The sequence below is a fragment of the Ascaphus truei genome, chromosome 2, assembly GCF_040206685.1.
Source record: "Ascaphus truei isolate aAscTru1 chromosome 2, aAscTru1.hap1, whole genome shotgun sequence".
NCBI lineage: Eukaryota > Metazoa > Chordata > Amphibia > Anura > Ascaphidae > Ascaphus > Ascaphus truei.
In genome coordinates, this window is record NC_134484.1 from 202610493 (window position 1) to 202624905 (window position 14413).

Below are 14413 nucleotides of genomic sequence, written 5' to 3' on the forward strand. Positions count from 1 at the left end.
TGGTGGTACTGCTGCTGGGGCATCGTGTGGAGCTGCAGGGGAGATCATGTGGGGCTGCTGGGGGCATCATGTGGGGCTGCGGCTGGGGAGGTCGTGTGCTTCTGCTGGGGGGATTGTGTGGGGCTGCTGGGGGCATCGTGTGGGGCTGCTGGGGGCATCGTGTGGGACTGCTGGGGAGATCGTGTGCTTCTGCTGGGGGGATTGTGTGGGGCTGCTGGGGGCATCGTGTGGGGCTGCTGGGGACATTGTGTGGGGCTGCTGTGGGCATCGTGTGGGGCTGCTGCAGGGATCGTGTGTTGCTGCTGCTGGGGAGATCGTGTGCTGCTGCTGGGAGGATCGTGTGGGGCTGCTGGGGGGATCGTGTGGGGCTGCTGGGGGGATTGTGTGGGGCTGCTGTGGGCATCGTGTGGGGCTGCTGCAGGGATCGTGTGTTGCTGCTGCTGGGGAGATCGTGTGCTGCTGCTGGGAGGATCGTGTGGGGCTGCTGGGGGGATCGTGTGGGGCTGCTGGGGGGATTGTGTGGGGCTGCTGTGGGCATCGTGTGGGGCTGCTGGGGGGATCGTGTGTTGCTGCTGCTGGGGAGATCGTGTGCTGCTGCTGGGAGGATCGTGTGGGGCTGCTGGGGGGATCGTGTGGGGCTGCTGGGGGGATCGTGTGCTGCTGCTGCTGCTGGGGGGATCGTGTGCTTCTGCTGGGGGGATCGTGTGCTGCTGCTGCTGCTGGGGGGATCTTGTGCTGCTGCTGGGGGCATCGTGTGGGGCTGCTGGGGGAAGTGCGGTGGCTGCTGGGGAAGTGTGGTGGCTGTTGGGGGATCATGTGGGGCTGCCGGTGCCTCACTCCACCTCCTCCCCCCTCCTCCCGATCGGGCTTGCGGTGGCCAATTTTTTAAAAAATTAGCGCGACACCGGTTATAGCGCGGTCGGATCGGGTGGCTCCCGAGGACTGCGTTATAACGGGGTTGAGCTGTACCAATACCAAATCAAGTAAATGAAAGTGGGATTATGGTAATTTAATGCTCTGCTTTCATTTATTATTTTATGTACCAACCTAATCATTTGTATATATGAATATTCTTTATTTTAGATTTCTATAACACCAACCATGTACAGTTTGAATCTTTCTACATAACTAGCCACCTTCTGTATTCTGTATCCCATGTCACCCCTACCATCATCCCTCTCCTTACACACACACACACACACACACACACACACACACACACACACACACACACACACACACACACACACACACACACACACACACACACACACACACACACACACACACACACACACACACACACACACACACACACACACACACACACAGAGTATTGGTTGATATTGAAATGTGTGATTAAATAAAGTGCTAATTAAATGTAAATTGAGTGAACAATATGATATCAATGATATATAAGTGATATATGAAAAAAGAGAAATAAAGCATGCACTTTCTTTTCTTCATATATATTTTTATATATATATATATATATATATATATATATATATATATATATATATATATATATATATATATATATATGCTGGATATAGTGCGGGTGAGATTTGTCTCTGTGTGTGTCTGTCTGTGTGTGTGAATATGTGTGTGTGAATCTGTGTGTGTGTCTCCCCCCACTGCCGGAACATGTCCCCACCTCCCCTCCCCCCTGGCGGCTCATCTCCCGCGCTGCTGTGGCATGTCCACTTGATGCCGGCACATGTCCCCACCCCCCGTTGGTACATCTCCCCTTGCTGGTGGCACATTTTCCTGCCCCCCCCCGTTGGTCCATCTCCCCTCGCTGGCAGCACATGTTGCCCCCCCCCCCGCCCCACTGGTACATCTTCCCCCACTAGCTGGCACATCCCCCCTCCCACCCCGCTGACACATCTCCACCGCACATCTCACATCACACACCCACACAGATACACACACAGCCCCGATCCAGGCAAGGACACGCCCCCTCCCTTAGTAGCCATGCTCCAGCCCCCGCCCCATGCTCCTGATCTATCAAATTTGTTGGACAGCCGAGGGACACTTCGAATGTCCATAATTTGGGAGGTGAATCACATTAGAAGCTCAAAATAATTGCGTTGATCTACAAATCCGCAGCAGAATGTGCAGTGAAAGTTTTGTTGTGCCGGTGCCGTTTCTGAGATTTCGATGCTTCAAACAACAAACAGATGGAATCAAATTTAGAATTATAGTACATATATATATAGTTGTGTGAAAAAGAAAGTACACCCTTTTTGAATTCTATGGTTTTATATATCAGGACATAATAACAATCATCTGTTCCTTAGCAGGTCTTGAAATTAGGTAAATACAACCTCAGATGAACAACAACACATGACATATTACACCGTGTCATGATTTATTTAACAAAAATAGGGGGGCTATCCCCCTACATGCGGATTCCTTCCAGGTGGAGGCGCTGTATACGTGTAAGTGTATACTGTAGGTCACTCCAGGCTCCCTTCAGCGGAGAATCAGGCCTCCTGTAAGCCATCCAGGTAAAGCACCATGGCAGCATACCTAGACATGGGGGAAAGGGGGCTACATTTGGAGGCACTGCTGAGATCTCAGATTTGGGGTGCGCTACTCAGCAGTCCACATTAAGTCAATCTAAATCTCCACCATGCTGGTGCCTTCAATACAGGAAGTCCATGCCCGAGCCTTCAGGGTCAAAGAACCCCCCAGCCACATAGTTGCAGTGGGAAATGTCCCCGCCCTCATGTCCCAAACAGAGATCTTGGATCACCTAAGACAACTCCCCGGTCTAGGCAAAGAATGGATTAAAAGACACAAATTTGATACCACATATCAGTGGAACACCATATTACTAACGGCAGGTCAAGAAATCTGCCAGGTAGATGCCCCACAGACGCTCCATACCCAAGAGGCCCCGTCTGAAGACTAAAAAAACATTTTTTAAGTGCGCAAAGAAACCCTATATTGCAATAAGGGAATATAACCCATATACACCTAAGTGATATAAATATAACACAACCTTGGAAGGTCCTAATTTGGACCTGCATTATTCAAACATATGTGAGTTTTAACATACCTAGATCCAATTGGTTTATACTGAGGCTCAATTGACCTATCCTGTGCAGCGATATGGTATATATCCTGTGATTTTATATTTATATTCTATCCCTGATGAAGTAGCTTATGCTATGAAACGTGCATTGGATATATTTAGTATCTAGCCCCTACGGTTATATCTCTGCCATATACCCTTGCTGAGGTGTAGAGACTTGCTCCGAACTTTCCTGTGACATCATCAATCCACTTTGCGGCAAGGATTGCCTTACGGCAAGTCGCGAATTGGCCGCAAAACTACGTGGACTTTCCGTAGAGACGAGCCTGACGGCGGTTCCAGCGGGCACGGTGCAAAGACGTTCTTGCAGACTTCGTAGAGCCAGACTAAGCCAGCCAGTGATGGCCTAAATCGACGGACGATCAGCGTTACCTCACCCATCTTGGTGACATGGCGGTTGCTGCGGTTCTACGGTTCCTGTGCGTCTGGTGGTGCCAGGTAACATGTTAACCTAAGTGCACGATATGCCTACTTTTGTCTTCACTGATGTATGGAGATATCATACCTTTTAATATATATTAATTGATTTGAACTTACTTCGCCATTTGCATCTGCGCTTGTTTTCTTTTGTTCCCATCTGAAGACTACCCGCTCATATATCCTGAGTTAATAGAGATCCGGGAAATGTTCACCTCTTGACTTTCCTCAGAGCCCCCTTCTCAAGCCGCAATGTCTTCCTATCCCCCTCTCCCCGGGGGATGGCCGACTAATGTGCCAGTCTCCAGTACCCCCAACAGGGTAGACGTACCCCTTCCCCGGGTAACCTTCACCCTAAGTGCCACTTGTTACGGTTGTGCTCGCCACAAACCGGGGCCGGACCGCGTGGCTGAGGCTGGGTTATGAAATCACCAATCTTAGACCGCGCAGACTGGTCCGGAGTGCGAAGTTCATAGTCAAACAAGCCGGGTTCAAGACTGGAGAGAACAGCGTAGTCGTTGGACGATCCAGAGTCAGAATAGGAGATGTCCGGGTAGTCGTAGTCCAAGCAGGGAGTTGGCAAAAGGAAATAAAGCTGGTCCTCCTGCTTCAGCGTAATCGCTGCAGGTCAGGAACGGGTTTTGTGCGAGTGGCATCCACGGCCCATGGCGCCGGTCTAGGAAAGGGAAGACAGGCCGGAGTTGGCACACCGCCAGGCAGCACCGGTAAACCAGGGCTTCAGCGCAAGAGTTCAAGCTGGCCTCTGCGAAGGGAGAAAGAGCAGCAGGCCACGGGGTCAAAACAGCAACCTCAGCAAGTGGAGAAACCCCATAGTTAAAGTCATACTGAGGTACTTCAGGGGCCGCAGAACGGTCAGTGACAAGAAACTGCCATCCCGCACCGGGAATTTGGAACGCAGCAAGGCTTACTTCAGATATGGCACCAGAGTCCGGGGAAGGTATACAGGTCCTTGCAGAGATTTGAACAACCGCATGGGGCAAACTACGTGCTGCAATGAACTCCAAGGGCATCGTACTTGTCATAGGAGTGGGAGTAGGAATAGGCTCTGGAGCTTTAATATCTGGAACTTGAGAATGAGGCAGTGCAGTGGAGGCGGAGGGAGGGGAGCTAGTGTCTGAAGCTGGAGGCTCAGAATCTGTAACAAGGACATCTGGCACTGCGGGGACACTGGTAGGAGGAGAACTAGTGTCAGGAACTGGTGCCTGGGAATCAGTGATGGGCACTGGGGGAGTAATGGTAGGAGTTAGAGAGTCAATAAGCAGTAAGTTGGAACCGGGGAAACTCTTAATAGCAGAAACCTTAGAAGAAAAAATAGTTTTATTCAAAACTGCAAGGGCCCTAAATACAGGGGTACTTGTCATGACAAAATCAGAAATAGGTATGTTTACTAGTGCGAAAATTCTGATAATGGAACTGCTAGTCAGTGATGTTGGTGTCTGGGTTTGACAAGTGAGAAAATCAGATACAGTGGTAAGTGACTTAGAATCAATCACGGAAGTTCTAGGTTTGCTGGACATGTGTGAGAATGTACCCTTTAACCCAGGAGTTTTAATCTTAGCCCTGAATAACCCAACGGTAGCTGGAGCACATTTAAATGCAATGCTAAAGGATTGAGGTTTAGCAAGGGAAGGAAAACAAAATAGCTCAGATTTAAACACCTGAATTTGTAATGTAGGCAGGGTGGTCTCTGACTGTACTAAGGGGGTGGCGACAGATAAGCTGATCTCTGGAGGGGTTGCTTGGGCAGAGGCATCAGGGGGACCAAAAGCAAGGACGGCCTCTATGGAAAGAGATTCCGAATCTGAAGAAAGGATTATACCTCTATGAGTAGCGGGACCGACAAGGAAAATTTCAGAGAGGGGGGAAACTGTGTATTGGCTTCTAGCTAGCACATATGAAAAAGCATCACTTTTGAGTGGGAGCAGTGTGTCAGGAAAAATTCCTGGGAACTCAACAACTTAAGCCTCAGGAGGGGCATAATGACCACTGTTCGTTTTTAACCCTAGGGATTGAGAAGAGGAGAACACAGACAGTACAAGGGGGGAGCAACCACAACTGTGCTGGTCTCTGAAGTGGGTACTTGGAAAGGCGTGTCTGGGAAATCAGAAACGACTACAGATTCCATGACAAGGGGTCTACGCGCTGAAGCAGGGATCTCAGCTCTCTGAGTGACAGACTGGCTCAGCGAAATACCTGGGAGTAGGAATCCTGCGAACAGGCTTAGGGAAAAAAATGGTTCCTGAATACCTTTAACTGGAACCAGTATTTTAGCAGAAGTTTCAGGGGGCACGGCAGCGGAAACTTGAGCTGAACCAGGGGGATTATAGCAATGAATAGCCGTAGACTCCGCAACCTTAGGGGGGTCATTCAGTGCAACCTCTGCTGTCAGATTTGGGGATTCACTCTCTGGTGCTAGAAAGGATGCATTAGCCTGGGGGCAGCAAGGATTTACAGGGGTCAACGCAGATAGAACCTGAGTGTCAAAAAGCCTCCTCTGGAGCCAAGGACATGTCCTTGGCTGGCGAACAACAGGGAATAACCTAAGGAGGCTCATAGGGCTGGCCCACAGTGGTTAATACAGAAAAAACCTCAAGGGTTAAGTCAGGCTGTGCCTGAGAATCAGAAAAAGAGAAGCTAGCCTCCGAAAGTGGGGTCATAAGGGGTTCAGCCTCTGGCCCTAGGGACCTAACATTAGTCTGCGGAATACAAGGGTTAACAATGGGGACCTCACAGAGCAGACTAGCAGGGGTTAAAACAGAAATAACCTCGGGAACAGAGCTTAGAAATTCTGGGTTTGAAAGAGAGGGCAAACGGGGTTCATTCTCTGGTGCTAGGAGAGACACACTGGCCTGGGGAATGCAGGGATTTACAGTGGGGAACAGACTAGCAGGGGTTAAGACAGGAATAACCTCAGGGTCAGAACCCAGGGAGGTTAACTCAAGATTAGGGACCATGGCAGCTTCTTCCTTAGCGGACAGCGACAGGGAGATGGTTTGGCAATTCTTAGGAGAGGGTGGTAACCCTACAGGTATAGCAACAAGACTGGCAAAAAGGAGTTTGTGAATAGAAGTTGGTAGTGGGTCAGTGTTAAAGGGGGAGGAGACAGCAGCAGGGACCGTGGCAAATTCCTCTTTAGGCTGTAGAGGTACCAAGACAGTTGGGGGTTCTTCCCACTCCTCAGGATAGCCCAAGGGTCCAGCAAAAGGGCTTGAGGGAAAATGGGTGTAATTAGAATGTGCGTAGGTAGTGAGGAGAGGGTCCCGTAGAATAATGGAGTGTTCGAAATCTAGGCACAGCGTATGAAACGCATCACGAGTCTGGGCCAGTACCCTAAGATCCACTCTCTCTCAGTCTATAGTGGAAGTAGAAGGGTACAGTTGGGGAACCAGGAGCTGTTTCATCTCTCTAAGGCGCTGAGCTTTAGTAAGGAGTTCATTACGAATCAGACTTTCTGGGAGGGTTAAACCTGCACACATGCCCGCAGTTTCAGGTGGAGGCAGTCTCTCAAACAGGTATGGTTTTCCAAACAGGGACTTGTCCACAGCCTGGGACATAGGTTCAGTTACACATTTACCAACCCCCGCCACGGCGCCGTCCGGTTTTGTGGGACCGAGCATACCGACCTTGGACCCTGCAGACTGGTCCGGAGTGCGAAGTTCATAGTCAAACAGGCCGGGTTCAGGACTGGAGAGAACAGCGTAGTCGTCAGATGAGCCAGAGTCTGAATAGGAGATGTCCGGGTAGTCGTAGTCCAAGTAGGGAGTCGGCAACAGGGAATCAAGCAGGTCCTCCTGCTTCAGCGTAATCGCTGCAGGTCGGGAACGGGGTTTGCACGAGTTGCATCCACAGCCCATGGTGCCGGTCTAGGAGAGGGAAGACAGGCCAGAGTGGGCACACCGCCAGGCAGCACCGGTAAACCAGGGCTTCAGTGCAAGAGTTCAAGCTGGCCTCTGCGAAGGGAGAAAGAGCAGCAGGCCACGGGGTCAAAACAGCAACCTCAGCAAGTGGTGTATACTGCAGGTTGCCAAGTCCAGGCAGGCGACACAGGCCTCTGGGAACCAGGAACACAGGCCTCAGCGAAGGAGCTGCAGGCTACGAGGAAACAGGAACGAGAACAACAAACTGGAACAATAATCAACAGAGATTAGTAACGAGAGATAACAAGCCTGGAGGCTTGCGGAAAAACACAGGTAACATCCAAGAAGGATTATGCTCGGCAGAGAGGGCTTGTGGGAATGCAGTATTTAAATGCCAGTGGGCCAATCCCAGGAGGAGGGTGTAAGGGCACTGCTCCAATGACTGAGTACAAGGCTAGGTTGCAGTGATAGCCCGCACAGCTGCTGTTGAATGCAAAGAGGAATTAGTGAGAACAACAGTTAAAGATAGTATATATTATAGGCGTATGTAACAGTTACAGACCAGATTAAAATGTGAGACAGCCTTAGTTTTGAAAGAACTTAAACTGGTGGGGGATGTGAGAGTCTCCTGTAGGTTGTTCCAGTTTTGGGTAAGAGAAGGAGGAGCGGCCAGATACTTTTTTGAGCCTTGGGACCATGAACAGTCTTTTGGAGTCAGATCTCAGATGATAAGTGCCGCATGTGGTAAGGGTGAGGAGCTTGTTCAGATAGATAGGTAGCTTGCCCAGAAAGTATTTGAAGGCAAGACAGGAAAGGTGAACTTTGTGAACAGGTGAACAGTATCAAAAGCCTTTGCAAAATTTAGGAATATTGCAACAGTGAGTTGTCCCCGTTCCATTCCACACTGGATTTCAATGCAAACTTTTAGCAGGGTAGTTACGGTGGACTGTTTGGGGCAAAATCCAGATTTGAATTGGCTAGGGAAATTTGCCTTGGTATAGTAATCGCTTAATTGGGAGTGAACACATTTTCCCATGACTTTGGATAGTATTGGGAGAAGAGAGATTGGCCAGTGTTTTTGAGACAGTGTTTTTGTCCTCACTTTTGAAGATTGGGACAACTCTGGCAGTTTTCCAGGTCTTAGCGATATGACCTGCAGACAGGATAGAGTTCACTATGGAAGCAATTTGTTTGGCAAGGGCTGGGGCACCAAGTTTAGGAACTTAGATTGTAGTAAGTCAGGTCTACATTGGCTGCTTAGTTTTAATTTGAGGAGCACTTGTGTAATCTACCCTTCAGATATTGGGACAAATTGAAAATTGTGAGCAGTGTTGGGAGGGGGTGGGACTATATGGGTACTCCCAGGATGAGATTCATGTTTGTGGTTTGTGTTGCATTTCACTAATAAGTTAGTAGCACACCCCACAAAGTATATAGAAACAGGACGTAAAGTCCAATTATGGTGCAGCAGACATATTCCACAGGTATATTGTATAACAAGTCCCATAAGCCACGGATATCTGTATTTTTGATCCTTGGTAATTGATGAAATAAAACTGCTCCAAAGGGATTGACATCTATTGTCAACCTAGTATAAAGTTCATAAGCACGTGACTGCCAGTTGGGGCTTAAATCTTAAAGTGGGATTTCTAGGGTATTGGGGGAACACAACACCAAAGGTAGACGGTTCCCTTTTCCCCTACCACACTCAGATAAGTCACTGAACAATATAGGTGACACAGTCAGAGATCAGTGGTAATATCACAATCCACTCACTTTGAATTGTAAAGTGATGGTAACCAGCAGGAAATCCGTGTAGGCGTGCATCCAACTTGATTGAAGATCAGAAGAAAACAACCTCTAGAGAGGAGAGTGGAGCACAGCGCAGGGACAAAGAGTACTCTTTGACAAAGGGCTTAGCCCGAAACGCGTCAGAGTGGGTGGTTGTTCCTTTTTATGGTATCTCCCCTTGATGACCAATAAAGTAGTTTTTTAACCTATGGTGTGCTGGTTCCTGCCGTTTGTCCCTGCGCTGTGCTCCACTCTCCTCTCTAGAGGCTGTTTTCTTCACCCCACAAAGTAATCATTGAATGCATTTGCAACGTAAGTGGGGTTTGTCAGAGTAATATCCAAGTGATAGTGATATTACTTGGTTGTTGATGGTTAGAAGGCTGGAATATGTTGTTGATAACCTTCTAGAAGTTAGCTCGGTTTGATTTATTCTGGAGGAGATTGTCAGAGTAATATTGTGCGTTTGCATGCCTTGTTTGCCTTGTGCACATGTTCCGCAGGCATCTGTAGTGATTAAGATCCTTAGTAGTGCCATTTACTTTGTAGCTTTTCCACAAGGCATCCCTGAACTGGTCGAGTGCTATAAGGTCAGTTGTAACCCATGGAAGGTGGGACCACCGTACCCTTATTCTACGTAGTGGAGCATGGGTATCACAGCGTTTTAAGAACTCGGATTGGAAATAGTCGAGCGCCGAATCAGGGTCGGGAGTTAAATAGATTCTGTGCCAAGGGAAGTGGGTAAGGTCATTCAGAAACTGTTGTGGGTTAAAGTTTCTAAATGTTCTAGTGAGGAGAACTTTAGGGCTTGATTGGGGTGGTTTAATTTTCCTTACACAGTATACTATTGCATGGTCACTGAAAATGTCAGGATGGATGCCAGAGGATTGGATTATGCTGGGATTTGAGGAGAGAATCCAGTCTGGCAAGGAATGGTTGTGCGATTTCAGGTTTGTCCGTGTGGGTTGGGAAATGAGTTGAGATAGGATAAGTGACTTGATTTGTATCTGGATTTTGTGGTTTTTAGGGTCCAGCCAATTGAAGTTGAAATCCCCTAGAACTAGCAGCTCACTCTTCTCATTCAGAGAGGAAATGGAGCCAAGAAACTGGGTGATATCAGTCAGGGACTATAGAGGGGCTTTAGGGGGCGGTAGTGCCATTAACCAAGATGGGTTTAGAAAAGGAGAGGCAGATTCTGCCAATTAGGATTTCAAAGAGGGTGTACTTGGAGGGCAATTTAACAGTGTAAATTGTAAGGTGTCTGCAATATAAAATAAAACCCCTCCTCCTCTCTTTGACCTATCTCTCATGAGGTCACGAGAAAGATATCATCGTCTTTGGTAAACCTCTGGAGGAGCATGAAGAACGTCTGTTGAAAGTGCTAGATCGATTAGGCCAGGAAGGCCTGAAGCTGTCGTTAAACAAATGCCGGTTCTGCCGCACTTCAGTGACCTAAGTGGGACACATAGTATTTGCGGATGGAATTGCCACCGATCCCGCCAAAGTCGAAGATATGGTGAATTGGCCAGAGAACCTCATGGAGCTACGCTCCGTCCTAGGCTTTTGTGGATATCGCCGCTTTGTGGAGGGGTATTCCAGCAAAGCAAAGGTACTCAACAACCTTCTCAAAATATAGCCCAAGGATACAGGACGGAAAGTCACCTCCGTGCGACTACCGTTTGGAGACAAGTGGACGACCACTTGTGAACCGGCGTTCGTAGGCCTGAAGAAGAGCTTGACGGAGGCACCCGTTCTTGCATATGCCAATCCCGAGCAGCCCTACTTCCTTCATGTGGATGCGAGCTTCAACGTCCTAGGTGCTGTCCTGCACCAGAAGTACCCGGCTGGCTTTCGACAGTAGACTACGTCAGCCGCAGTTTGACTCCCAGCGAGCAGAATTATCCTCAAACTTGAGGGCACCCTGCTAATGGGTCCCAGTGGAGGTGGGAGCGTCCACATTCACAAAGGCAAGTGCAACGCCTTAAAGTGACCACAAGGGAAAGAATTGTGCCTCTTTCGGGAATGCTGCTGAGCACCCCTAAATTAGTATTATTGGACTGTTCAAATAATGTTAAAGTAAAGTTCCTGGCGTCCTGTTCTATTATTGCTCAACACCCCAGCTTGCACGAGGTTCCAGCAACCTGAGATACAAGGTAACCACTGAGCATCACCTGCACATACACTTTAGGAGATAGTAAAACACATTGGTGTGGCCCCTCTTCTATTGGCCGTGGGTAGAGGTATTACATAACATACATATATCTTTATTTACCCTGTACATAATATAATTGATTTTCCCCTATGGGCACTTTATGCCCCAGTCTGACACTTAAAGAGAAGTCCCTGCTTACAGTACAATTATTTTTAAAGGTGGCAGAACTCAAATATAAGTTGTTGGAGCTCTGTTTCCCTGAGCTTCTCCACAAAAATTGCCCTGCTTGAAAGAACATGTAGTATTTAAGGCTGTACAGTAAATAGTAAAATACCTTTTCCAGACCAGTCATTTCATCTGTGAGAAGTATGAACATGCTCAGGTCACCCTCTCCGTATGGTAACTGAAGTATTCGGGCATTTAGTTCTTCTATAACTCCCAAGTTAAATGTATCATTTTGATTCATCATTTGAACTGATTTGACTACATCCTGAAAATACAGTGTGAAGATTTTGTTGTTAGTGTGAAAAAAAAAATCAGTGTGGTGCAAACAATTATAGTATATCCTCAAAATGCTCACTAAATTGTGAACACAAAATATAATCACTGTGTGGTGTCCCAAAACAGTCAAGTCCATGTGAATATACTATACATACAATTCCCAGAGTAGTAAGTCTCGAAGTCCAAGTTTACTGGGGATTTAATGGTGGTCTCCTGATCCAGCAGCTAGAGTCTTAAGGGATTCTATCCCCTTTACAGTATATTAAACAGATGTGAAGAAGACGGTCATTAGGCGCATGGATCCATGGATATGCAATATATTTTTATATTGTTCATTAAACATACTTTATATGCGACCATTACTTTGTTTCTATATGGGAAATCAAGTGTCAAATGTAGGGCTCAAAAGTAATTGGACAAATTAACACAATCATAAATAAAATGTTCATTTTTAATACTTTGTCGAGAATCCTTTGCAGGAAATGACTGCTTGAAGTCTGGAATGCATGGACGTCACCGAACGCTGGGTTTCCTCCTTTGTGATGCTTTGCCAGGCCTTTACTGCTGCTGTCTTCAGTTGTTGTTTGTTCATGGGTCTTTCTGCCTTAAGTTTTGTCTTCAGCAAGTGAAATGCATGCTCGATTGGGTTCAGATCAGGTGTTTGACTCGGCCATTGCAGAATATTCCACTTCTTTGCCTTAAAAAACTCCTGGGTTGCTTTCACAGTATGTTTAGGGTCATTGTCCATTTGTAAAGTGAAGCGCCGTCCAATCAACTTCGCTGAATCTGAGCAGACAATATATCCCTATACACTTCCGAATTCATCCGTCTGCTTCGGTCTTCTGTCACATCATCAATGAACACTAGTGACCAAGTGCCTTTGTAAGCCATGCATGCCCATGCCATCACACTGCCTCCATCGTGTTTTACAGATGATGTGGTATGCTTCGGATCATGAGCCGTTCCAAGCCTTCTCCATACTTTTTTCTTCCCATCATTCTGGTACAGGTTAATCTTAGTTTCATCTGTCCAAAGAATGCTGTTCCAGAACTGGGCTGGCTTTTTTAGATATTGTTTGGCGAAGTCTAATCTGGCCTTTCTATTCTTGAGGCTTATGAATGTTTGTACCTTGTGGTGAACCCTCTGTATTTGCTCTCATGAAATCTCCTCTTTATGGTAGACTTGGATAATGATATACCTACCTCCTGGAGAGTGTTCTTCAATTGGCTGGATGTTGTGAAGGGGTTTTTCTTTACCATGGAAAAGATCCTACGATCATCCACCACTGTTGTCTTCCGTGGACGTCCAGGCCTTTTTGTGTTGCAGAGCTCACCAGTGCGTTCTTTTTTTCTCAGAATGTACCAAACTGTTGATTTGGCCACTCAATGTTCCTGCTATCTCTCTGATGGATTTTCTTGTTTTTTTCAGCCTAAGGATGTCCTGTTTCACTTGCATTGAGAGCTCCTTTGACCGCATGTTGTGGGTTCACAGCAAGAGCTTCCAAATGTGAATGCCACACCTGGACTCAACTCCAGACCTTTTCCCTGCTTAATTGATGATGAAATAACGAAGGAATAGCCTACACCTGTCCATGAAAAAGCTTTTGAGTCAATTGTCCAATTACTTTTGGTCCCTTGAAAAAGAGGGGTCTACATATTAAAGAGATGTACTTTCTAAACCCTTTTTCCAATTTGGATGTGAATACCCTCAAATTAAAGCTGATAGAATGCACTTTAAGCCCATATTCATTATTTAACTGTAACTTGAATTTATTTTGGTACAAAGCCGAAATAACAAAACTTGTATCAGTGTCCAATTATTTCTGGACCTAACTGTATATATATATATATATATATAAAAAAATAGGCAGATGGCACACACGTAAAGCAAAAATAGGTGCTTGTCCCATACAGGAAGTATGCATAAATAGACGCCTTACCAGGTAAATCCAGGATCCCAGGACCACAAAGCAAGGAAAAGACAGCACACTCAGGAATATCAAAAAACGTGTATTAAGAAGAAAAAGCTGGCACAATCACCGACGTTTCGGTCCTAGACACAGGACCTTTCTCAAGGGAGTGCAAGACTAAGGAGTCTATATATATATATATATATATATATATATATATATACATATATATATATATATATTATATATATATATATATATATAATATATATATATATATATATATACATATATATATATATATATACATACTGTACAGTGTACATAAATAATTTGTCATATGTAATGGGATTGCTGCGGCAAATGTTTTTAGAATTACCACTGTATTCACTGAGAATTAATTATTCATAAATGGGTTGCAATATTAATTCTCATTTGCGTACCCGTAAATGAAATGAACCCAGCGTTAAATAAGGCTCGTGAAACAAATAGACATTAACTCTGCACTAATCCATGCTAATGATGAAATTGTTGGGCAGGGGGAAGAGATATCATACTTTTCTACCAAAGCATAATATCCATATGTGGAAATATGAAGCTTTTAGTAGCTGACCACTTGGGCTTTTTAGGGATTAATATAAAATACCTTAATAAATTCCACATTG

The 14413-nt window shown here is 46.3% G+C and overlaps 1 protein-coding gene across 2 annotated transcripts in view; it reads right to left on the reverse strand.

Annotated features, from left to right (window-relative positions):
- Positions 1-14413, reverse strand: part of LOC142487112 (serpin B13-like) — a 170498-nt gene that overhangs the window by 125389 nt on the left and 30696 nt on the right. For both annotated transcript variants that reach the window (XM_075585836.1, XM_075585835.1), the window contains one exon: positions 11673-11828. In XM_075585836.1, the coding sequence (XP_075441951.1) occupies positions 11673-11828 (156 nt within the window). The remainder of the gene's footprint in view (positions 1-11672; positions 11829-14413) is intronic.